We start from the raw sequence: 26802 nt of genomic DNA, 5'->3' as shown, positions 1-26802 counted from the left end.
TACACACGCTTATACACACTTACATACATTTGTACACATTTACACACTCTTGCACACAAACGTACAGACACTTACACACACTCACACACACGGACACACAATTACATTCTTAATCACACTTACACACGCATAAACACACATTTACACACACTTACAAACATTTACACACACTTACACACACATTTACACAAACCTACACACACATAAACACTTTTACGCACACTTACACTCAGACACGCTAACACGCACTTACACACACTTGCACACACACTTACAACCACAATAACACACACTTACTCATACTTACACACTACACACATTCACATACACTTACACACAACAATACATACACACTTACACACACATACACACGCTTAAAACACATACACATACACACACACTTACACACACCTCGACACACACTTACACGTACACTTACACACACTTACACATAGATACACACACATAAACACACTTACACATATACCTACACACATTTACACGCACTTACACATACACCTACACACACATTTTGTAAAGGGGAAAAATAATAATAAGGGGAAAATATTACTAAGGGAAAAGTAATCTAGAAAAAGAAACTTATTTGTTAAGCCTTCTGTAAATAGGAAATTTAAGGAAATGTCTTTAATTTAATGACTTGTCAATAGACAACTTGTCATTGACCAATGGTAAGTCATTCATAATGATTTGTCTATTGACCTGAGGGTCAAGGATGTTTGTTCATTGACATAGACTTTTACTTTTAATAGCCCACTTCCGAGATATGCTTCGCTTGTCACGCACAAAGGTATCAGTATGAGGCTACGTACTAAATGCTCAGTCATTCGTGACAGAATAAATAAGGTAAGAATTAATTTAATTTAGCACGTAGCCTCATACTGAAACCTTTGTGCGTGACAAGCGAAGCATATCTCGGAAGTGGGCTATTGGGAAGTACTTTTTGTAGTAAACAACAGCTGCAAATCTACCATGTACAACTTTGTAGATGCGTACTGGAAAAGAGCAGGGTTGTTTACTGTACAAACAACTACTTCCTAAGCCTTTTTCTGTTCACTTTTTTAGAATGATCTTACTTATAACTTTAGAATATCTTTAGTGCAACCTGCTCTATACTAGTTAAGTTAGCGAACACCATCGACAGATTTTCAGGGTCAGCTCTTAGAACTGAGTGCTCGTACTTTTTCCTAAGGTCAACACCTGTCTCAAGCTCTTAAGTCATACTTGACCTAACTGGTCTAATCTAGTTTGACCCGAGTATGAACCGGTTATGTGGGGTATTCCGTAAGCTTAGCTCTTAAATACGAGCTCACTCAAAGTTCAGTTCAGTTGGCAGTTAAGTGAGAGTTGGCAGTTGAGAGCAAGAGTGAGAGCTGATAGCACAGAGCACAGCGAAGTAGCAGCTAGTAAATAGCCATAACCAGAGTTCAGATGAGATCATTGTAAAGTACTACAACCAACAGAAAACAAAGCAGAAGGAAGCAACCGAAGAACGACCCAAATCTTTGTGTCCGTTGGGAAAGTATTACTCTTCCACTTCCCGGACGTGACAACTTACACATTTTTACACACACTTACACACATAACACACCCTTACACACCCTTACACACATTTACACACACTCACACACAAACCAACTACACATTTCATTTATACTACATCTTTGTATATTTAGCATATAATTACATAGTCCCGTGGAAGACGCGGAAAAGTAAAACAATGAATACACAAATAACAATCAATATTCTTTCACCAAACTGCTGGAAACTGCAAATAGCTTCATGACTTACACCAACACGCCGCTGGGAAGCAAATCAAAACTGCTATTCCAGGCGAAACTGAGCTCACTCCAAAACCAAGCAGGGTTACGCCGCTCGAGGCTCAAAAACAAAGCCACAAAGGCTTTAAAGGCGCGTGCCTGTGGAACGTCATGGAAACGCATTGATTCAGATTGACGTCCATCTATAAACCTACTTCATCACGATAACAAATAGTACAATTTCACGCGTGTGATTGAGAATCGCTGTAACTTGTCTGTATATTCCTGGTCTTGACCCGCCTTTTGACATCCTGTGATTTTTACTTCTAGGCCGGGTGGCATCGACTTATCCTCTGGATAAGAATTTATCCGCCACATAGCGTTATCCAGGCTTCGTACAACCAGGCCTAGAGGTAGAAATCGCAGAAAATCAATCATTTTTGGATTTTTAATTTCATTATTCGATCTGAACATTCATTACTGAAACAAAATATTTGAAAATTTTGAAAATTTGATTAACTTGGCTCGTATGCCCTTGTTTATAGCGGAAACAAAAGCAAGTCATTATTAATATTACATATTCCTGGCACAAAAAGCTGCGTTCTTGCATTTCAGTTGCATATATGCTTGGCTTAATAGTGTATGTTAGACTGAAGATTTCGCTTCAATAATGAATGTTAGGGTCAACTTAATTTGGAGCCAAGCTCTATTGTGCATACCCCTCCCATGACAGCTTAGGAACTTCTTTGATAATGTCATGGATAAAGTTCTGTAAATAAATAAATTCCGAATGCTGTCCCAAACTTTCTCTCAGGATTCCAAGAATATAATCAATTTTCAGCGTGCAACTTCTGATTTCGCAGAATATCGAAAACCGCAGTAATGCGTTTTATCTGGATAGCAAGTGCTAAATCTGACATTCTTTCCGCCGTCATCGAGTTCCTTAGTCACGTGTGCATCCTACGGACGCACGACATATGACCTCGCCGTTTAATTCTGTGTTGCAAATCACTATAACTAATGCAAAAATCTTTAAAAACTCCCTGACATTCGGAGAAAAGAAAATATTGCATCGGGCTCCGCCCTCGTGGCTTTCTATCTAATGCTTGGGACTCTATACCCCATAGAACACTTGCGTTCATCATCTAACCCCTCTAAATTCCTCCCGCGTTCCGTGACCACAACGCGCACCGTAAAACCCAAATTATAAAATGCCCTCCCATTGGTCATAAAATAAGTCCACTGGCACGCTAAAGCAAATGTCGAAACGAGTAAACAAAAACTAAGAACAGAAAACAGAAAACTCCTGTTTTTGAATCTTTATTTATCTCGTGGATTTAGGGAAAAGGGTATCGCTTTTAGGCTCTTAGTAGAATGAATGGAACGCCAAAGGATTATTGCGATAGATGACTCTACTTTTATTTTTATTTTATTTTTAAAACATTTGTTCGGTTTTGTAATTTCTTTTCCGAAACCAAACGGAATTCTCAAAGTCATTGGACTGCCTGCTTCCTCGATGCTTGTCGATTCTTTAAAGAATTTCTTTACGCCCTTCCCTTTTTTGTAGTGTGTTGCCTTCTATACATTTTTATTGCCAATGGAGATTAACTCCTCCGTCAAAAGTTACATCCACATTTCCATCTTCATAATGATCCCATGAGGATAGATACAGTATGATAAGCCTTGAGGAATGATATTAAGTTTACTTTTTAGTATATCATGGATCTGAAAATGAATAAATGAATTAATAAATAAACTAACTAACTAACTAACTAACAAAGACGACAATTATAATAATGATAATGACTGCTGGTTATAACCTCAGGTTATGAAATGCGGGCGACAGGCAGTGGAACTTTGTGTAATTTGTTTCCTGCTACCACGAACAGTGACCTTGCAATGATAAAGACATGTGAATAATTGTCCAAGGTGCTTAAAAAAGGTCTCTATCATTGCAAGCTCACCGTCCGTCTCTCTTCGAAGCAAAGGCACGGCTACCTTTCAAGATGGCGTAGAGAACTGTGAAAGGGACTATTGAAGTTTGAGTGTTGGGTGTGTAATGGCAATCGGCGTTAATTTATGCATATTATGCATAAAAAGACTTAGTTGTTCTCTGAAACTTTACAATAGAATCTTTAACAAATTGTAAAAATTCATCTGGAAAGTAAAACCGAACTATTTACAGACTTTCAAGTAATTTCATCTGGTGGATTCAAAATTATGGAGACTTAAAGTGATACTACCCACCAACAAACTTGAAATTCTCCAAATTTTACTACTTAAGAGTGGTTGTCAGCAAAAATCAGACATTTTGGCAAATCCGCGGCAAGGGTCGAAAATTTGATTTTGCTAATATTTTAAACTTAGGTAGGCCTTAGTGTAAGTAAAACCACTGTGCCCATCAAGATTTTCGTCAATTCTTGGATTTCTTTTTGTTTTTGCTTTTCGAAATCGTTATTTATATCGTCATTGCCCTTGTCATCGTCATCACCATCATCAGCAGCAGCACCGTCATCATCATCATTATCTTCATCTTCGGCTGCTGTTGTCCTCCTCTTTTTCGCCAAGCGCGAGAAAAAGCTAGCGATCTGCTGTGATGTTAGAAAGTCGCTCTTGTTAAAATGACGTGAACTGTCGATGTGTCTGGCCGATCTCATCTCTCTCGATACATCAGCTGGATCGGCTTTTTGACCTGTTTGCTCCCCAGCATCGAACACATCAACTAGGTACTTTTCCTGTGTATCAGAAAACCGCTTTTTCGATCTTAGCAGATGATTTTAAGGCCCAGCCCATATGAAGTTCAGGACCAATATTCATCTTCTGAGATGGTGGAAGCAAAAGATGTCTTGCCAGGTTGATATAGGCTCATAGGGGTTTCCGTAACAACACCTGCTGATGCTTGAAACGTTGGGGTGGTAAATTGTGGACCAAACTTTACTTTCTCATCCTCATTATCACTATTCTGGAAATAGGGAGTACATAGTAGCAGTAAGTATTTAGTGGAAATAAAACAAATATTTGCTTTTTTCTTCTTTTCTTTTATTTATTTAGTATTAAACAACATTATTAGCGCAGTACATACAAATGCCGCAGGTGCGCCATTTCCCGCCAAACATGTAAATAAAAAGTTTCTCATATTCGTCGAATTCATTAAATAATCGATTGCATCGCACAGTAACTCGGTAGTGAGCTGCACACTCAAATTTAGTTTTTCGCTGCCATCAATCAAAAATAATCAGTCCGTACCTTCTTTGTTCTTGAGTGGCGGCAGTGAAAACCAATTTCACAACAAGCCAATGAAATGTCTGAGTTCACAGAATATGGAAAACCTCAGTAGTGAACTACTAGTTCTAACTTACAAGTGGTAATGCACTCATCTGATCGAGAAGACTTTCTGCTTTATTTGGACTAATTGGCCCCAATGTCTTCAACGTCTTACGACAATATGAACAGATACCTGGCAAAAAAAATAGCATATCGAACATTCATATACAATTATTTAACATAAATTAAATATTCATTACATATTTCTTACCTGATCCAACTTGCAGGGAAATGCCAGTCTTCTTTAATATCAGCTGCGAATCGTCCTTACTAATACCCCTATCGCACTTTGGCCACTTTCCCTTGATTTCACTGTGATTAGAGAGTGTATTGGGTACTCTACACCTGGCGTTATTACCTCTAGCCCATCCTAGCCCAAGTTTGGATCGATGCAGGGGACAAACAGTCCAACTATGGATATCTTCCGGCGAAGTAAATATGGCTGCTCGGCTAAGAATCAGATCTATCTCATTCTCGATGCCCGTAAACTGAAATGCGGATCTATGCGCATTGATTTCTTTTTTACATGCTTGTAAAGGTACAACTGTGGTGTCTTGCTTTCGATCTTTTCTGTCGAATCCACAGGTTCCTCCAACAATCGTTTTAAATGAACAGCAAATCTCCATTCTATTCAGTGTACTTACAAGCAACGCAATAACCAACGAAAAGAATTATGTTGCAGTTAAAAAACATAAACATGATTGGACAACAATTACTTGTCAATTTCATGCGTGCAACGTTACTTGGTGCCGACCGGAACCATGACATTTTTAACACTTTCTTTTGTTGTTATTTTGGAGGGTGTCTTGTTATGTAAACCCAAAATCATAGTAAAAAAATATATCATAGCAAGAATTCTTAAAATTCAAACTTTAATCAACTGTGGAATCTGGCAGGTTGTAGCAAATATTTTGTATGTTTTGATAAAAATAATCATGCTATCATTTTCAGGCCAGAGACGTGCTATACTATTTTGGGTTAGTCGAGTGAATTTTGAGCAAATTTAATTTATAGTTTGAGTTTACTGTTTCAACTTCTTTCAGAATACGTCCAAGAGCTTTTATTTTTTCTTTAAAATCGTTTCTTTTTTTTTTATTTCTTAGAAAGTCAACATGAATTCGTTTACATTAGTAAACAATATGTAAATTGATTGAACTCGCCGACAGATAAAATCCGTGAGTTTCTTACAACTTACAGGCTGTGGTGCAACGCGCAAAATAATTTCCCCAAGAAAATTTTGCATGATTCGTGGAAATCATTATTTCAACTTTAATTCAGGTTGTCTTTTTGGTAAAAATGTTTCGTCGCACATGAAAAAAAATCTGATTGTTTTGACCCTACTTTAAGAGGAGTTTTATATGTGCTCCAAAAATAAATTAAGTAAAAATCGAAACATTTCACCAAAATTACTAAAATTCTACCAATTGTTTCTTAAGATACCAATTAACTACTATTTAGTCTTATTACAGTGCTAGGTTGCTTTGTTTGGTCGCGATAAGCTGTTAAAGTTGATGTAAATTATCGGCCGAAAATTAGCGAATTTAGTCCAAAACTCTTTTCTTCGATTTTCTCGAAAACTAAGCGGTATTTTACCAAACAAACTACACAGTGGTTTTACTTACACTAAGGCCTACCTAAGTTTAAAATATTAGCAAAATCAAATTTTCGACCCTCGCCACCCAATATTTGATTTTTGCTGACATGCTCTCTTAAAGACCATATTACACAAAAAAATTAAATTGTAAAAATTGTTTTTTTTTCAAAATTGAGCAGAAAATTGTTTGACTAAATTCATGTCTATGACCATATCAGATATTTTTAACCTTATCTCATTAGATACCATCTCTCGTAAAGTTGATGTTACACGGGACGGTTCGTAACGACGATTTTGTATACATGTTGCACGCGTCCACTTTTCGCCAGCGTTCGTTCTAAAAACCAACGTTATACGGGAGGGGTTTTAGCGATTTTTAAATGTAACAGAATTGTTCTCAGCCATCTGTCGAATCCGCCATCTTGTTTGCTGACATCGCCTCGCTTGTATGAGAGTATTGAACTGCATTCTGGGTAAGTGTTGCGCGAAGTTTGAATCGTTGATTAACCGGTTACAGGAACCAACTTTCACAAAACTCGGCATTCTGCGTTGCGAGTTTTATATGCTGAATCAAAAAACTTACAACGAGTTGCCGAATCCGAAATTTGTTGTACGTGGAATGTTACACAGCATTACTTTTTCGCGTTACGGCTTATCGTGAAATATCGTCCCTGCGAATCGTCCCGTGTAACATCAAGTTAATTAAAGTGTATATGACACGAAAACATTCCATCATTTAAAATGTATAGTTTGTTAGTAATAATAAATATATCGTAATAAAATTTGTTTCAAAAGCTTATTTCTTGAGATATTTGCGAAAGTTAATCCCAATTTGTGACGTCATTTTGTTGACACGTACTCTAGATTCATACATACATACATACATAGTTTATTCAAATCGCAAATAAATTATTGACAAATAGTAAAATACAAGTAAGAGCAGAGGCTAGCAAAAAGCGATACAAATAAGACAACAAAGCACAATAATAGGCGACTTGAAAGGAAGTTATGAGGTTATCCCTATGTGAAAACTCCCAAGAAAAACAACAAAACATGACAAAAATGCATTATAAAGAAAGACCCTAAGCAGCGTAATTAGCGAAAAATGCTCTATAAATGAAGTATAAGTATATGAATACGTACTAAATAAAGGAGAGACAAGCTCTCCACCACCCTGAGCCCCACCCCCGCACGCGCACCCACCAGACAGATTATGAAGTCTGTCCGTCTGGTGAGCGCACGCGCGAGAAACCCAGAGCAACAGAGAACCCGTCTCCTCCTTAATCTAGACTCTACTAAAAAAATATACTAATCGATGTGTACTGCAATATGTAAACATTAAACACCTAAGTGAGACTTCAATTTCTGCTTAAATGATCTAAACCCATCGGTTTCAACAATGTCTTTAGGTAGATCGTTCCACATATTAACAACTCTGACGAAAAAGGAGTATTTGTAGCAGTTAACTCTGGCTGCTTTAACATAAAGTTTGTAGGAATGATTAGCTCTGGTAGACGTAACTTTCGTAAATTCAAAAAAGTCACGGAAATTTAGAATACCTAAACCGAAAACTATTTTGTAACATTCAACTAGAGTTAGGTAGTCCCTGCGGGTCGAGAGAGTAGGCCACTTCAATATTTTACATCTTTCTTCATATGTCATTTCCCCTCTAGTTTGTCGAAGTGCTAGTCTGGAAGCTCTTCTTTGTACTTTTTCCAATGCAGTTATGTCTTTCACCAGGTGTGGACACCAAACGGGTGACGCATATTCAAGGATTGGTCTTACAAGCGCGATATATAGCATCGAAAAGACTGTGGTATTGGCGGTGCCAACAGTTCGTAAAATAGTCCCTAGGACTTTGTTAGCTTTATTTACGGTGATGCCAATGTGTTCACTCCAGGATAGATTATTGGAGATAGTAACACCAAGATCTTTGAAACTATTAACGTCCTTTAAAGTCTCCCCTAAGATGTACTTCGGTTTGGACTTGTCGCGCAAGTGGGTTATACGCATAGATTCACATTTATCATTATTAAAGCGTAACTGCCATGTGCATGCCCATTCTCTAAGATGGTCTAGATCGTGTTGAAGAGCTAGTGTGTCTAGAACAGGGTCAATAAGCTGCCTGTAAATCTTGGTGTCGTCCGCGTACAGTTTCACATTAGAGGAAATGCGATCTGTGATATCGTTAATGTATACCAAGAAGAGGATGGGACCTACGATTGTACCCTGAGGTGTTCCAGATACCACTGGAAGCCAGTTTGAACAAGTTCCTCTTATAACCACACGTTGGTGTCGATTAGTGAGAAAATTTCTGAACCATAGAAGTAAGCTCCCACATATTCCGTACATGTTTAGTTTTAAGAGCAAGCGCTCGTGTGGCACGCTGTCAAAGGCTTTCGCCAGGTCGAGGAAGATTACGTCTGTAGGGATAGAAGAATTTCTTGACTTCGCCCAATCATTAACAGTAGATAGCAGTTGAGTTACAGTAGATCTTCCTTGAAGGTAACCAAACTGGTTGTCGTTTAATACGTTTAATTCACGCCAGAATTCAATAACATTGTTTTTGATAATTTTTTCACCAATTTTACATACAATAGATGTGAGTGAGATTGGGCGGTAATTTTCCCTAAGGTGTTTAGAACCTTTCTTGTGGATTGGCGTAACGTCCGCTATTTTCCAGTCGTTAGGTAGAGTACCAGATGTAAATGATTTGTTTAACAGTACTGTTATGGAAGGTGCCAGCATCAATGCGAACTCTTTCAGTATACGCGATGGAATGTAATCTGGCCCTGGGGATTTGTTAGGCTTCAGGCTCAGAAGATGTTTCTTGACTTCATTAGTAGAACAATAGATGTTTTCCAGTTTTTTGTCAACAATGCGGTTTAGTGACGGAAAAGTATCGTGGTTTTCCACAGTAAACACTGAAGAAAAGTACTCATTCATGCTACTAGCGATATCGTAGTCATCAGTTAAGATAGTGTCGTCGATTTTCAGCGATAGGAGATCGTTTGTTCCATTACGTTTAGATTTTACAAAGTTCCAGAAAGGCTTGGGGTTGTCTTCCTTTAAATCTTGTGCTAGATCGTTAATATACGCCCATCGAGCAAAGTTGCATTTCCGTTTGACTGTGTTGTTTAAACTACGGTACTTTACCCACAAATTCTCATCATTACGTCTTTTTGCTCTTTTGTAGAGTGACTTCTTCTTTTTACATAGTGTTATAAGTTCTTTTGATATCCATGGCGCATGGAGTTTCTTTTTAGGTTTCCGTTTCGGAATACACTCGTCTACAGCTGTGAACAGTAGATCTTTCCAGCAGGTCCAGTTGTAATCAATATTATCCTCCAGAAAAGCACAGTGCCACGGAATATAAGAAAGAAGTGAGCTCAGTGAATCCCAGTCAGCTTTCTTGTAGCAGTAGACATATTTTTGTGATTTACGTTGGGCATATGGTGATCCGAGTAGTGTGAATGTGATGGAGTTATGATCGGAAAATGGTTCGCCAACCAGCAAATCATCAATAATATCGGGTGATGTAGAAAACACAAGGTCCCGCACGTTTCGGTCTCTGGTGGGTTCACATACTAGTTGAGTGAAAAAATTATCTTGTATAATATCTGTCAGTAAAGTGTAGTTTTCAGAATTTTTTAAAGGTCTAGAGTTAGTCCAATCGAATTCTGGTAGATTAAAATCTCCAACAAGTACGAGGTCAGTTGCGGAAATATCATTAAGAACGGCTTGTAAATCTTCAAGAGGCTTTGGGTCATTATTAGGAGGTCTATAAAAAACTCCTAATGTAATCCTGTGGTTATTAAGAAATATTATGTCAATGAAGATCATTTCGGAGTCACAACATGTTATCTCCCTTGATACAGCTTTAATATGATCTCGAACTGCGATAAGTACTCCTCCGCCAAAGCGACCATTATGCTTGCGGTCGTGCCTGAAAACTGTGTAACTTACAGGGAAAATTTCACTGTCAGCAATGGTGTTATCCAAGTGAGTTTCGGTTAGCACTATGATGTCGAAGGGCTTGTTCGAGACTTCGAGGTTCAGTATGCTAATTTTGTTAACAATACTTCGAGCGTTAGTATAAAAGATCGAAAGTTCAGTGTTTCTCTTTGGTGTTCCATGAGTATTCTGGTTACTTTCTTTTGATCTTGCGTGAGGTCCAGGGTTAGGAGCTGTTGAGTCTTTATCTTGGTTTTTATTGGGTCCAGGATTAGGATGGATTCCGATAAGAAGCGGCTTATGAGGCTGGAAGGTGGCAGAACTGTTGTTGTAGTATGAAATTCGACTTCTGCAAGTTATCCAACGGCTTTTTCTCGGTTCATGGTAGCTTGGGTTAGAGATTGAACCAATTTTAATCTCATGTGAAGTTGCGTAAAGCTTATATTGAAGCAATACAGCAAAAATAATAAAAGTTGTAAGAGCAGTAAAATTCATGTCCGCCATGGTTGAGTTCATCACCTTGGTGTTCATCTTTCCAATTAATGTTTGGAAGGGTGTTTCGTTCAGCTTTCCTTTTTTGAGCTTTCAATTTAAGAAACTCAAGATGTTGAACAAAGCATTTAAGAGTGCTTTCATCAACCATCTATTTCTGGCACACCCAGTAGTAATGTACTAAATATAAATTGTAATTCATATAAATTAACAACAAAAGACATATTTTAGTCAGCTTCATTTGATAGCTTACGTAGTACTCTTCCAATGTTGGGAAATTGAAAAGTGTACTACTTGAAATTAAGATTCTATATTCAAACATATTTCATGTATTTGCAACTAAATCTGGAGACTTGTAAACAAAATGACGTCACAACTCGTGCTAAAATTTTTTGAATTTCTAGAGAAATACGTTTTTGGAACAAATCTAACCGTGATATTCTTATTAATGCCAATAAACTACACATTCTTAACATTAAAATTTTTTCGTGTCATATACACTTTAAAGGTAAACATGTCAAACTTAAATTTCAGGTAGGGGTGGCCTAGAACCGAGGCTATTGCTATGACAACTAATCTATATAGTTAATTTTGATGAACAGCTAGTGTATTATAATAGTAATAAATTTGGTTGATTTTGATTGACATTGGACTTAGATATAGCAAAGAAAGCAATGATTCGAAAACTTTACTTACAACACAAGTAGAGAATTTATACGCGGAATCTCATTTCAAGCATGAGACATTTAGCGCCCTTCAATATGCCACATACTTCGGCCCTATATCGAAGAAATCTTTGAAACGAATAGCCAAATGGGGGGCAAAATACTACACTCGCTTATCTTCATTCTACCCAGTGCCACAAACGGTGATGCCATTCAGGGATGTACACTCCACTTCCTTTTGAGGCGATTCCCAAAAAAATGATGAAGAGATAATTAAGGATTGATTGTTACCGTCCGGTGAGGCAAAGAACCGTGAGAAGCTAGACGACCAAAGATAAAGCAAGAGCTTTACCCCCGACAGTGTATGCAAAACAAAGGCCTGATCCTGCTGCAAGGGTACGATTTCCATCTGACCAGGTCGATCAAGAATTGGGCTCTGGTGTGTGAAGAGAACTCCTCGATCGTAATTAGTGACTATTTTAATAGTGACTATGTCAAGTCCTATGAAATGCTAAATTACAAGTGAACGATGTTAAATGATAATCGATTAACATTACAGGAGACTTACTTAACAATGAAAAGAGTCCTGTTACTCATGAGTGAGCAAAACACATAATCCAAGATGCCCGACCTAGCATTCACTGGTCGGCGGTAGCTGAGTCATGCCTGAGCCTAGAGAAGGCCAGCGGTAATCTATTCATCCCCCCCCCCCCCCCCCAGTCCGAGAACCTGGAGCTAGGCAACTTAAAGGTCTAGGTTAAAGGGCTCAGCTTTTCCATGTTCTTGTTTCCGGTTCGTACCGTTTGGACCGTTTGCACACGCGTTGGGGGCGCACCTGAATCCTGGGACTCCGCGGTTGCTGTGGTGCTAGCACGGGGCCTGTACTTGTTGAAGGTGGAACCTGCAACTCCTCAATGAGGTGCGCATCGTAGGTCGGACTTAAGGGGTGTTCGTGGCCGCTGCTGAAGGTGGCGATTTCTGCTGAGGCGGTGATGGCACGTCTGAGCATTGTAGCAGCGGTGCAAGTTGCTCCATGGGGCTACTGGTTGATTGAGGTGCTACCGTTCGCTGTTGTTGTGGTACGATGGATGGGTTGGTTTGCGGTTTCGCAATGTCAGCCATCCAGGCCCATCAATCTTTACACTGTACTGGTCGTGGCCGGGGGATTCCATGACTTCCCCAGATCGGTTCCATTTGTTTGGGTTGGGGCCTCGCTGTTTCTGCAGGATGACGCTCTCACCGATGACCAGGGGACGGAGTGCCCGCGAGTGCGCTTTTAATGATTCCGTAGTGCAGGCGATACGTGCCTGTAGCGCGTGTTCTTTCGCTGCCCATGCTTGTCGAATATGGGGGTTGGAGAATTTCACCAGGCGGGTAACGAACGCCAGTGAATCGCGGAGTGGGTGCCTGAAGATGATCTGTGCTGGGGAGAGATTACAGTCGGCGTCCAGCGTGTTACGAAGTTGCAGCATAGCGCTTAGGAAGCGCTTATTGTCAAGACTGCCTGTTGGACTAGTGTTGGCCATTAGAAGGCGCTTGGTTGTTTTGACCGCAACCTCGGCTCTACCGTTAGATTGCGGGAAGCTGACCGAAGATATGCGATGCCTGACGCCCCGGGTGCGGAGGAAGTCTTCAGTGTTTGTTGCAATGAACTCTGGACCACCATCACATGAGACTTCCTCTGGTACGCCAAATGTGGCGAAGAAAGAGCGGAGGTGGCGTATGAGGCGTATGAGATCAGCACCTCCAACCCAGCCAGATAGCCGATCTCTTACGGCAAAGTAGTGGTGGCCTCTGTAGTCGAAGAAATCTGCAGACTGCCTCGAATGGTGTCGATGGTGGTTGGGTAGGTAGTGGGGGTGTGTTGGCTTGTGAGGGGGCGTTTCTGTTACAGTCTGCACATCCCTCTCTTGTTGCTCGTATGTCGTTTGCCATACCTGGCCATTAGACAATAGTGCGTGCTCTCTGCTCCATGGTAGAGGTTCCCTGGTTGGCTGTGTGCAGATGTTGCAGTACCTGATGGCTGAGGGACGGTGGGTCCACAACGAGTACACTTTGGTGTGCGTAAAGAGACTCGCGAATGGGTCGGAAAAAATCAGAAATGAAAGCTCATGCGTCTCTCCCTCAAGGTGCTTCAGGAGGAGCCCCAATGAAGTGTCTCCAGATGTAGCTTGGTTGACGAGGGGCCAGGAGATAGTACCCAGCTGTTGTGTGTCACTGCAGCCATAAGTGCCGACTCGACGAGGTCAGGGAAGCTGGGTGATCTGAGGGACGTTCCATTCACAGAGCCTGAAAGAGAGGGGTGTCTTGAGGTGACGTCTGGGGTGGTTTCTCTTTCCTGGCAAGTGTTTGATTTTGAACCGCCACGAGAGAGTGTGTTGCTTCAGGAGGAACAGGCGTGAGTTGCTGATTTTGTCGAGGGTTTGATCACTGAAGATCTTCACCAGGGGATTGTGGTCAGTAATTATGACCAGATTGTCACAGCCTTGAGTACTTAAGTAATGGGTCTGCTCGAGGCCCCATGCGACGGCCAGGGCTTCACCTTCGATTGCCGCGTAGCGTTGCTCTGCGGAGGACAGGAAACGGGAGCCAGCAACTGTGATCCTCCATCCGTCGGGACAGCAGTCAGGGATGCCAGACGAGCAGGTGCAGTGCTGCTGGAGGAGGAAATAGCCGATTCCGTGCTTGGACCAATCAGGGCAGAGATATGTTTGCCTCTGCATGTCGAAGATCTTGACGCCTTGGTGGATAGCTTTGACTAGACATCCCAGGCGTCATTGACCGTCTTCCGTGTGTCCTTCTGGGTACATTGTGCGAGTTGGAAGGGTGGCTCCATGGCGAACATCTCCCATTGGCAGTACTTGTTAAATGGGGAGAGATCCACAGTGCGGCAAGGGGAGCCGTCATGTTTCCTTGTAATGAACATCCTGTGGCACCGTGTCATGGGTTCGCCATATGGTACTCGCTCAATGACACTTATGGCCTCGTCGCACAGGTGACCTCATAGACACGTTGCTGCCAGAAAAGTGGTACGTCAGCAGGGGTGTGGCAGGCACGGGGTGTGGCGGCTGGATCCACATGGATCTCGATGGGTGGTCTTTCCATGCAGGGTAATGCTTGGTGGGGCATGCGTTAAATGCTGATGAGCCATATCTCTCAAGTAGCCATGTTTTCATCCTCTAGTTATTTTCGGGTGGGACATGGCGGGGCAGCCTCACGTTAAGGGCAAGAGCAGGTTATATCGTGTGCGTTGTTAGTAGTGGTGCAGCCATTGTTGAGTGATCGATTGCTGTTGTTGGAGGGTGTGGCTTAGTTAACGTGCGATTGGTCACTGGTGGGCTCTGGCTCATCGTCAATGGAAGGAAAGGTGGTAGACAGGAATCCGAGATTCAGCAGTGAGTCATACGACAGGTATAGGGTCTGGACTGTGCTGCTGACGTACACCATACTATGGCAGGATGTCATCTTTCCACTGCGTGATTTTGTTTCGAGCTTCGCAAAGAATGCTCCTTCGATTGGGATGGTGGAGCGGTTTGCAGCTGACCAGCTAAGGCTGATAGGGTGAAGGTTCTCTAGCAGAAATCCGCTTGCTAGGTAGTCAGCCAGCTACCAGGCGTTTGACTGCACACTGGTGTCTGCGACAGCTGATGCCTCTGCCTTGACACCAGGAGAAGTAGCAATTCTGCTGTGGGTGGTGTGGTGTGCAAGGGAGATGATAACAGCGACTTGAGGGTGATCCCAGAGGCGGGCCTGTTTCCATTCGCCTTTGGTGAAGATATGGTGGGACAGTTTCACCGATTGTTGTCTAGGGGCATTGCCTGCATGTGTGGTCGGTGTGCGTCTGCGACAGCGGTGCCTGCGACTGCGAGGGGTCCGATGAGGCTCAGGGCATTCTGCCTGGAACACTGAGACCTATGATATCAGGTCAGTCTGGATGAGGGTAGGGCATTGCGGGCCATCTCTTTATTTTTTATAACACTGATGACTTCATTGATGGGACGCTGTAGGATGTCGCTGTCGTAAGGACCATTTAGGACGACATTGTGGATGGCGTGGACGGTGCGTAGTCCGCTGACTGTCCGCAGGCCCACTTTGTTGCGAAGGCACATGTCTCCGCTTTTCCTCTTACTTTGGTTGCGAAAGCTCCGGCTGGCTTATCACGCTCTTGTCTGATTTGCAAGAGCTCGGTGCGGAGCACACACGTGGCAACGGGGATGACTGACAGGGAATGCATGGCGGCCATCAGTGTACATGTAGGCAGGGGTTCTCATGCAGCGTTGTGGTTTGTCTTCAGGAGGCTGTCTCTAAGCTCGGCTCCTGCACATTGGAATAATTGGAACGGTGCTGACGCCTCGTCGATTCCTGATCCCCATTTAAACATGTCCCATCTTTGTGTGAACTTGTTCCATTCCTCGATTGACATTCCTAGTTTCACCTTCGGCCATTCGAGTTTCGGTCCTCGAATTACTGCTGGGACATCGTGGTTCGTTGACGTCTGGTGGGCTAGTTCGTGGTTAGCCAAGAGTGTAATAGCAAGCGTCTCCAAAATATTATCTGTTGTGAATTCACAATGTGGAACGGAGCACGTAACGATGACCATCTTGAATTGTTAAATTGAAAAAAGTTATTACATTTTGTGGCGTAACATCTCGTAATTTGAATGTAGTCTAACCAGTTTTTTCCCCCAGACGATTCTCTATTCTGTTCTGTTCGGTTCTACTGTTTCGTTTACGTCCATTCAGTAAACATTGATTTTGAAATGCGTTATTGAAGTTATTACATTTTGCGTCAAAAGTTAATACACTTTGCGTTAGAGCAGTTATTACATTGCGTCAAAAGTTATTACATTAAGCGTTAGAGCAGTTATTACATCTTGCGTCAAAAATTATTACATTTTGCGTTGTTATTACATTTTGCGTCAAAAGTTATTACATTTTGCGTTATTACATTTTGTGCGAGTTGTTACATTTTGTGGCGTAACATGTACCTCAAGGATGATTTTCAATCTATATGTGTCGGACCTTCCAGATCATCTATCCTCCTCGGTGAAGTATTTCCAGTACGCTGACGATACTACGATGTACACCAGTTGCCGTCCTGTTTTACTCCACGAATCTGCCGATGAGCTGAACGCCGCACTCAGTGCTGTGAGCTCCTGGTCTGATGACTCTTATCTCGCATTAAATCCAACTAAAACGAAGGCCATGTGGCTGTCTACAAGCCAGATGTCCCATGTAAATAGCTTAGATAGGAAACGCCCAGTAGCCATAGTCTCGGATAATATTTTAGAATATGTAAGTGTAAGTAAGCTTTTGGGAGTTCATTTCCACGAACATCTCAAATGGGATGAACACGTACGTGCTGTTAGCAAGAGTTGCTATGGAACAATTAGGAACTTAAGAATTAGGAAATTAAGAACTTTGCAGACTTTCGTTTAAGGAAGCATTTAGCTGAATCCCTTGTACAAAGCTTGACTATTGCGACAGTGTTTTCTAACCATTACCAGATTTCTATCTGAAGCGACTGCAGAGAGTTCAGATTGCCGCTGCAAGTTTTGTAAAGGGACACTATGTATCAGATGTAACAGACATCTACAAGTTAAAGTGGCTCCGAATTAAACAACGCCGGGAATTGCATCTTCTTAAGCTCGTCCACGAAGCACTCTACCAGAAAAGCTGGCCTTAATATCTCTCACTCGAAAAAATAACTAACACAAGAACTTTAAGGTCCAGTGAAGAAATTAGACTTAACCGCTACCTTCCACGTTTGGAACGCTGGTGCATAAACGTGTTTTATCCAATTGCAAATTTTTTTGGACATAAGTCACATAAAGATTGAATTAATATACTATTTATATACTACATGCCTCCATTTGTAGGGATTTTTGAAAAAATCTATCTACCTAATTATGAGATATTTGAGATTATATAAATACAGTGCATAATCTACTTCAAAACTAAACATTGGATTTGATACGGCCGAAATTAATATTTAAGAGCTATATATTCACAAAAGTCATTGCTCTATATTTATATAATCTCAAATATCTCATAATTAGGTAGATAGATTTTTTCAAAAATCCCTACGAATGGAGACATGTAGTACATAATTATGTGGTACGAAGCATTTTAGTGTTGAACGCTCTGCAAGGCTAAAATTGTTCTCTAAACGAAAACAAATATTTCATCATAATCACGTGTTATGACGTCCGATCTCATTAAAAACTGCATCAAACATTAATTCAATCGTCATGTGACTTATGTGCAAAAAAGATTTGCAATCGGATAAAACACGTTTATGCACCAGCGTTTCAAACGTGGAAGGTAGCGGTCAAGCGTGAGGGGGTCCAGCCACCTTAATAAACCATTATTATTATTATTATTATTATTATTGCTGCTGCTGTTGTTGTTGTTGCTGCTGTTGTTGTTGCTATTATTATTATTATTGTTATTATTATTGTTATTATTATCATTACTATTATTATTATAATTCCATTTAAATAATAATAATGATTTTGAAATTAATGTAATCAAAATCTATATATACGATATCTAAATATATTTGCAACAAATTAAATAAAATTATTTAAAAAAAAAAAAAAAAAAAAAGAAAAACTATAATAAAATACAATATAATAAAAATATATCTACTAATATGTAACCATAAAATCTATTTAATCTTAATAATATATGTTTAAAAAAATAATGGCAAACATTCACATATATGGGGGATTTAAATATTTAGCTAATTGCTGCATTTGCAGTTTCAACATCCAAGTCTATGTCCTTTATGTTCCTAAGTACTCTTCTTGTGGTTCCTGAGCCCCTAAGGCATAGAAGAGCTGATCTCAAAAGGGAGAAAGAAACCTTTGCTCGTATCCAGAATACAGTGGTGGCATAATCTTCTCCTTTCTTGTTGGCAATTAGTTCGGCGAGCCTACTCTATCATTATTATTATTATTACTATTATTATTAGGAGAATCGACACTTCTCGAGTGCTATGCCAATCCCCAAATGCTTTAAAACTGCACAAAGCACTGCAAGCAAGTTTTAGATAGTAATGATGCAACTGAAAGTGCACGCGCGTTCTGTGTGCTCTCATAAAGCACGCGCTTCCTACCAATCAGTACGGGAGATTAATATATAATAGTTATTTTATAATGGAAATTAATGTTTAATTTTTGAAACAATGGAAATTAATTTTTAACATTGCTGTAAATCGTAACGAAAGAATTTTTTTTAACGTTAACCATAAAAGCAACCTACAACCTACCCTCTACTTGCCAATACATTTCACGTCTCCTGTGCATTCATGCAGTCGAGTATAGGTTTAATTACTCAATAGTCATAACCATAAAAAAATATAATACTTACATCAAGGCTATCACTGAAATCACAGTAAATCCAGATTTCTTTCATCATTTCCTGTTGTGTAAATGAGTGTCAAAATTAATTAAGGACTCCTCGAAATACATTCCCAATCACTGTTGCATCAGTTTTCCCAATGGAACTAAAATCTCGTCCCACAAACAACTACTGTAACTACTCAGCATCATCAAGGCATGGCTCTCAGATGAAAAACTGTTTAGCTATATCATAGCCAGTTTTCTACGAATCTTACCCAAACTTGGCAAGTTAATGTCTTTTGTGAAAAGAAGGAACCTTAAAGCCTTGGTTGCCATGGAAATTAAGTCACGTGACAACCAGATCGCCATCTTGGATTTTTAAACAAGCCTTTTGAAGTCTCTATTTTTTCCAAAAAATTGAAAATATTCTAAAAATTAAACTTAATATAATTTCCAGGATATCCAATTAGATCCATATAGGCTATGCAAATATAAAAAGGAATATGGATTTTCAGGACTTTTGAAGTAGTTTCAATAGGACTTCAAAAGGCTTGTTTAAAAAATCCAAGATGGCGGCCTTGTGGTCACGTGACATGGTTTCCATGGTAACACATATGTGGTAATTGCTTGCCTTGAAGAATTACTACTACGAGCCAAAATTGGGAAAGATTCATTATAAACTGTCGAAGATATGAATAAATAACTGATTTTCCATCATTTCCTCAAAAGAGCCATGCCTTCATGGTGCTGAGTACACAGTATCTGTTTTAAAGAGTACTACAAGGATTACCAGGCAATTTTCTATTATTTTCGCAGAACAGTTTATTGAAACACTTTATAATGCAAAGATCAGAATATAATCAATTTTCCGCGATCAGAGTTTTCAATTTATGAGATATTCTAGTCTAGATAATTCAATTTGTTAAACTTGTGAGACATCTCGATACTACTGAGCCTGTCAGTGAGGCAAATAATTGTTTTAGTATTTAATGTCTTCAACATCGTATGTATTTTGGTAGAAGTCTGGTGTACTTTTTTATGTTTTCCTGTAATAAGTGTGTGCATTCCGACCTAATTCAGTTGTGAAAGTAAACTATTTTAAAGGGGCAAAGAGGTTTTTTTTTTCTTTTTCTAGTTAATTATACATAAATAAGGCCACATATACTGGCTTTGTTTTCTTTACCTGATATTTTGCATTGCAATGTACAAGGTCTTTGCTAGATATCAATTTACAAATTTCCCTCCATAGACATCTGCTTCTTTCTTTAGATGAAATAAGCCATTTACCCCTGTGATAATTGGTAATGTTGTATTTTCTCTTCAAGCTTTGCATGTCATATTTCTGATTCAGTGCAGAAGTAAAAGTAGAGCCTCCACTTCTTTTTGAATAGGCAGAACGCATACTTTCTTTAAGATTTAATGTCCTCCCAGAACATGTTTTAGCCTTAAATTCTGGAGTTGAATGAAGTTTCGTTTTGTTTGAGGAACAGGTAGATGAGCCAGAATAGACACACCAACGCCCTCTATCTTTTTCTGCAGACACAATTAGAGTTTTCAGGGAATTTGAATTTAAGTAAAAATCACCAAATATTGGAAAATTTCTGCTGCTCTTTAGACTTGTTCTAGGTTTGTGGTTTTGATTGCCAAAATTTAAATACTGATGAAGGCGTGAATGACTTTTGTAGTTGATTTGACCATCTGCTTTGGGTGATTGTCCATCAAGGAGTTCTGAAGTCGTTGGTGGTGTATACTTGAACTTAAGCACAGTATTATTTTGTTCCCCTGTGAACAATAAAATACATCTGATACACATAAAATATATAACATTTCTTTTGGACAGCTTTAGATAGATAAAGATTAATTTATTTTAGGAGAGAATCAATTTTTTAGGAGGGGGATGAGGGTTGGGCTGGAGGAACCCCTATAAATTTGTACATAAACCTTTTTGATCCCTGATCCCATAAATATTCCCTTGGTCCCTGAATGTATTCATATGAATCTGATCCCTCTCCTGTGATCCCTGATTCGTAGTATGTGATCCTGATCCCAACCATGTTTTCTAAAGTTTTACAAAACCCAATAATCCAATAATTGCTTTGTTTTCTTTGACATGATTTTGGTATATGACAAAACACACACCTCGATTAAAAAAGTGACCACAAAACACACTGTTTCCCTTGTCCCAGTCAATAAGTGTTAAATGTAAAATCCCCTTTTCTTCTGTCTGCATAAAAAGTGACCTTCCCCTTGAAATTTGTTGAATTCTCCACCCTCCCCTTTATGTAGAATGGAATATTTAATGACCCCCCTCTTTGACTGAGTAGAAATTTAATGGCCCTCCCCTGGATTCCTAAGACCCAACCCCCACTCCTAAAAAATGAATGCCCCTGAAGAAGTAACTTATTCAGCCACTAGGCTGGTATCCAGAGGGCCCTGTATAATGAAAAAATATTAGATAACTAAACAAATAAATAAACACCTAATCAATTAAAAGAATGTTGTAACAAAAAAATGGTTTTAAATATCCCTAGATTGATGAAAATAACTATTTTAGTTTATACTAAGAAGATAATATCTTATTTTAAATGTCAGTCTCCCTTTCTAAGCAGTGAAAAAATAATTAATCCCCTATTTGTTTTTTGTTTTTTTTCCCAACAAGGTTTTAAGTAAAGCCATGCAGAATCGTGTCAATACGGTCAAAACGCTAAATCAATTAATAATTATTCTGAAATATTGAATGATGAATGCTTTTGTATCATTTGAGCACAATTTCATAACTACTGTCTGTTTTTAAACTATGTTTGAAAATTTCCAAGTTGGTGACCAACTTTGAAACTTAAAACAAAATTCATTATGAGCTTGAAGTATGAAAAAACTCTGAACTTGTTTCTGATGTTTACGTATGGGTTAACATATTTTGTTAACATATAGCTTTTTTGAAGAGATAAGACTACATATCGATAAATTTTCCACTGACACTGAACGCAAAATTATCTTAGGAGATTTTAACACAATTTTAGATATTGAGCTACAGTAGATTGCTATGGGGGTAACCCCAAAAGGAAGAAAACAGTACCAGTAATTGAAGATCTAATGAGCACAAATGATCTAGTTGATATTTGGAGAATACGTAATCCCTAAAACAAACGCTTTACATGGAGACAAAAAACTCCTCTCTAATACAAAGACTCAATTTTTGGCTTGTAAGCGACTCTATTCAAGAGGATATAGTATCTACAGATATAATAACTGCGGTCAAAACATAGAGCATCTAGATCATTTAAAAACTGAGTATGAACTTGCATATAGCTTCATTACCCAAGGAGCAATTATTAGGTCACACATTAATTGGTACGAAAAACGAGAGAAAAATATAGTAGTAGTATGCAACTTTGAACTACATAACACTCCCTCTATCTCTTTCTAAGTTTTACTCAGATTGTTTTGAAACTTGGTGCTGTTTTAAAAAATCACAAAGAACAATTTCCCTTTTACTCAGACATTTGAGTGGCAAAAAAATTACCTTCTTCCTTATAAGGTTGCTCTGTATTCAAAAACTAGAGAATTTCAATACAAATTTCTGAACAGATGGGTTTACACAAATAAAACCCTTTTTAAAATGGACATTGTACACAGTACACTGTTCGTTTTGTGTAGAAGAGGAAGAATCCCTAGAGCATTTCTTTTACAATTGCAAACATACAAAATCCTTTTGGGAATCAGTGCATCAATTCTAAGACTTACTCAGTTCAGAGATAGATATTCCTTTGCCAAACATTGAAGACACCTTTTTTGGCGCTTTAGATATTGAAGAAAATGTTTCGCTAGTAAATTACACTATATTGTTAGGTAAACAGTATTTGTATTCTTGTAAATATCAAAAGTACAATCTGAAGCGGCCATTAAAACCTTTCATTAATAGATTGACACTACTTCATAAGATTGAATATATTATAGCAAAAAACAAAGACAAAATTTCTAATTACTATAACAAATGGAATAAAATACTGAAAATAATGTAGTACTGTATACAAACAAAAATATAATTGCTGGTCTTCGTATACAATATCATTAGAGAAATCCAGCAATTTATTAAGGAATAGTCACAGCGTAGAATATTCCAGATTTCACAACAACTTTCTAGTTTTCCTTTTGAAATTTAATCTATTATTTCAGTTTAGTATGATTTATTTAGTTAATTACTATTTAGTTTGATTATTATTTATTTTATTTATTTCTTTATTTAGCTTTAGATTATTATTATTATTATTATAATTGTACAGCCCTTTGTATGTTATAAAGTTGTGAAATATGAATAAAAAATATTTTTTATTATACAGTATTAATACACAGGTGATTATTGAAAATCTCGCGTGCTGATTGGTCGAGAAACTCAGATTATCACACGATAATCACCTCCAGCAATAATCCAAAATGGCGGGCAGCCGTTTTGTTGCTGTTACCGGCAAAAAAAATGTGTCTTTTATCTTCTTTTTTTTTTGAAAGAATCACCTGTGCATTAATACTAAAACGATTGTTCACCTCAGGCTCAGTTAATATCGGGAATAATAACCTCAACTTCGTTTCGGTTATTATTCCCCGATATTCATTTCGCCTTTGGCGAATAATTGTCAAATATAGCTACAAAATTTTCCGATATAACGAACACTCTCATTGGTTGAGAGATGACCATGTGACACTATAGTTAAATCTAAATGTATCCCGACCAGGAAATAAGTCACTTATAACAATAATCGTTAAAATAAACAAGTGCATGTGATATTATTATGCTTCTCCAAGCAACTACTTATCAAGCACGTGATTAGAACATGAAAAACACTGATGGCGTGATATTTTGCACCAATCACAAACAACAAAGCGGGAGCAAATATTTTGCTTGGATTTTCAGTACATATGGAGCTTAACAACAACCAAAACCAAACAACAGATATTTTCCTGTGTTTCTACAGAGAAATTACAGACTTTCATTGGAAAAAGGATTCAGAAAATACGAAAAAAGCGACGAAAAATGTTATTGCTATTCTTCTCGCTTTTTGGTAGAGAAATACAAGACCGTATGTGAGTTGTATTTGTAAAATCATGGTCAGTTTTCATGCACTTAGCTTGCTAAATAAAGTTCTTATTTCATTAACTGACTTCTCAATATTTCTTAATTGCTATATAACAAAACACTTAATGTCTGGTCCCTCGGGTAATTAGTTAGTTTTGTTTTCCCTCGAGTCTCAATGTTTCACGAGGCGAAGCTGAGGGAAACATGGGGACTCCCGGGAAAACAAAACTAACTATTTCCCTTGTGACCAGACATTAAGTGTATAATATATAATCTATATTAAAATGTTTTAGGATAGCTGTTAGCTCCTAGTATGATATAGGCCTGGGTAATACTGTGAAGAACTCTGGGAATTATTGCGCCACAGACAATTCAGTATTAAGGTTAAACCAGAACTCACCAGAACTTACCATTGTAAAAGGTACTAAAAGATCTTTTGTCTACAAATTTCCATTGATTATTTGTTGGATGGTCACCTTCCATTTGCAAGAGATTATTTACAAATAGTATTGGTTCATGACTGACTTCTTGACCCACACATTCTGTACAATGGCTGCTTCGTTTTGACTGGTAATACATGTACACACATTTCATCTCCAATAAGCTCAGTCAGGCACAATAGGCTTCAGTATGCAAGCTTTATAAGCTTACGTCAATAAGCTTATCTTCGATATCGAATTTAATACTCTGAGGAGAAAGGAAATTCAGAGACAAGATTGAAAATTGGATAAGTAGTAATAATTTGAGAGGTTATAAGTAAGCGATTTTTTAACTACCAATAAATTTACTCTGTTTCAGAAAGTAATGATTTAATATAGCAGGATTTAATATGGTCCTTTCATCGTCTTTATACTAGCGAGATACGATAGAAAAACTTTTAAGATAATAAAACTTCAACGTCCGCCCATGGGCTGTCATGGACGGCCGAGACGGAGACTATTTTTATGAGAATTACATTTTTATTTTGCGGTAATTGCCTAGAAGTAAGATAAAAAGTTCGGCTCAAAAAAGGGAGGGGAGGGGAGGACTGCAGCCCCCCAACTTTAAAACTGTTCCGCCGTCCCTCACAGGCCTGTAGGACCGGGGTGTAGGAGAATATTTGGTTTGTGACAAGGAAAGTTGCTTGTTAGTAGACCAAATGAATACCTATTTACTCACTTGAATCTGACTAACCAAATTTTATAGTTTGTTAAGTTAGTCTTCGATGAATGAATAAGAATTAAATGGTATTTTTTACCTCCTTAAATCTTCGATTAAATCATATGATCAATGTACCGCCATCTTTGTCTTTCTAATGATACCGCTATATCTTTTATTATGAAAAACCGCAAAGGTTGCTTGGAGTCCGCTAAAACACAGGTAGCCCAAGCTTGGTTTCAGTGGTGTCATGTTATAAGGAAATGTATGGGGATTCATCAAAAATTTCAATAAAATCATTGGAGCCTGAAATAAAGCCACGAAATTTTACCCGATCCTTGAGAAATAGCTTTTCTTTCGCTCTGCGTGGTTATTTTTTGAATTTAGCCCGTTTTAAGGATTTTGTCCGCCAATAGCCACACAGATGCGAAAGAAGTGTTATTTCGCAATGATCGGGTAAAATTTCGAGGCTTTATTTCAGGCTCCAATGATTTTATTGAAATTGGCGTTTGTTTTTGAATATTTTTTAGCTTTTTAAAGTGAAAGTCTAGGTCTATATATACAATAACATATCTCAACAACACAAATTTAAGCTCATATTTTTATAATCATACTTTCTCGAACTGCTACATAACAGTTGAATATTTGGAGTAAGTTTATATTTCATTCAATAAATAAATAAATTATCTGTAGAAAGATATAGAATAATTAAATGAAAGTCTTCTTTGTTTTGCCGATGGGACCCCGCGATAGGAGGCAAACAAAGCTGCATTTTTCTTGAACGAAAAACATACAATAGTTGGTTAAAAACAACCGAATTGTTAAAGATTTACAAAGCTAAATAAAGGACGAATATTTGTTGTCGTAATATGCTCTCCGTCGTGTTATTTTTCCTCCAGCATTAAAATAAATTAAGCATATCTATAGAAATATAAAAAGTTTTGAGAGAAAGTCTTTGATTTGTCGATTCGTCGAGAAAAATGCTTGTCAAAAGAAATATATATATATATACGATTGTTTGCTAAAAAACACACACCTGAATTCTTGAAAAACACTTCTTGATACATCTTTGACTACATGAAATCTTTTTTTATTTTTTATTTTTATTTATTTTTATTGTTTTTGGTCTATAACTTGTCCTAAAGCGATTTTTTTTCTGTGAATTTGAGAGTCGCATTTGAGAATAGTTTTGCTTTGACATTAAGCGGGATTCCAATGTTGCATACACGGACGGACGGACGGAGGTGACGTCAGCCAAGCCATGAAAGATGGAAAGAATCGACAAATCCAATAGGAAATTCAACGAAATTTGCTCCTAGCGAAACAGTTTAATCTAAAATGGCCTGGTTTTCAGATATAATATGTGTTAATATGTACTAAAAAATAGCTGGCTATTCCACTTCCCTTCGTGGATTGATACGGGTTTTAGACCAATTTGCGGT

At 38.4% G+C, this 26802-nt stretch overlaps 1 protein-coding gene across 2 annotated transcripts; it reads right to left on the bottom strand.

The window, feature by feature from the left end:
• Positions 1 to 1692: 1692 nt before the first annotated feature.
• Positions 1693 to 25535, bottom strand: LOC116304712 (uncharacterized). Of its 2 annotated transcripts, none has more exons than XM_031714485.1 (5): positions 25461 to 25535; positions 24634 to 24910; positions 20336 to 20934; positions 19181 to 19231; positions 1693 to 2185 (listed from the first exon to the last, which is right to left on the bottom strand). In XM_031714485.1, the coding sequence occupies exons 2-5, from the start codon at positions 24815 to 24817 to the stop codon at positions 2144 to 2146; spliced, it is 876 nt and encodes a 291-aa protein (XP_031570345.1). In that variant the 5' UTR covers positions 24818 to 24910; positions 25461 to 25535; the 3' UTR covers positions 1693 to 2143. The 2 variants fall into 2 exon arrangements, with proteins under 2 accessions (XP_031570345.1, XP_031570344.1); XM_031714484.1 differs by lacking the exon at positions 1693 to 2185 and adding an exon at positions 3066 to 3503.
• Between the last annotated feature and the right edge of the window lie 1267 nt (positions 25536 to 26802).

The sequence above is a fragment of the Actinia tenebrosa genome, unplaced genomic scaffold, assembly GCF_029948245.1.
Source record: "Actinia tenebrosa isolate PJP-AT-01 unplaced genomic scaffold, QUT_ActTen_1.0 PGA_scaffold14__42_contigs__length_11649687, whole genome shotgun sequence".
NCBI classification, from domain to species: Eukaryota; Metazoa; Cnidaria; class Anthozoa; order Actiniaria; family Actiniidae; genus Actinia; species Actinia tenebrosa.
The sequence above is the reverse complement of the archived record's forward strand: the minus strand, read 5'-3'. Positions and strand labels throughout refer to the sequence as shown.

Bases quoted from the DNA above. Each gene is read 5' to 3' on its own strand.
- LOC116304712 (XM_031714484.1), bottom strand. From the start codon at position 24,817: ATGAAATGTGTGTACATGTATTACCAGTCAAAACGAAGCAGCCATTGT. The intron at 19,232-20,335 runs GTAAAGAAAACA...TTTACACAACAG, and splicing joins ATTGCAATGCAAAATATCAG to GAAATGATGAAAGAAATCTG. The intron at 3,504-19,180 runs GTAAGTATTATA...ATTCATTTTCAG, and splicing joins ATTTCAGTGATAGCCTTGAT to ATCCATGATATACTAAAAAG.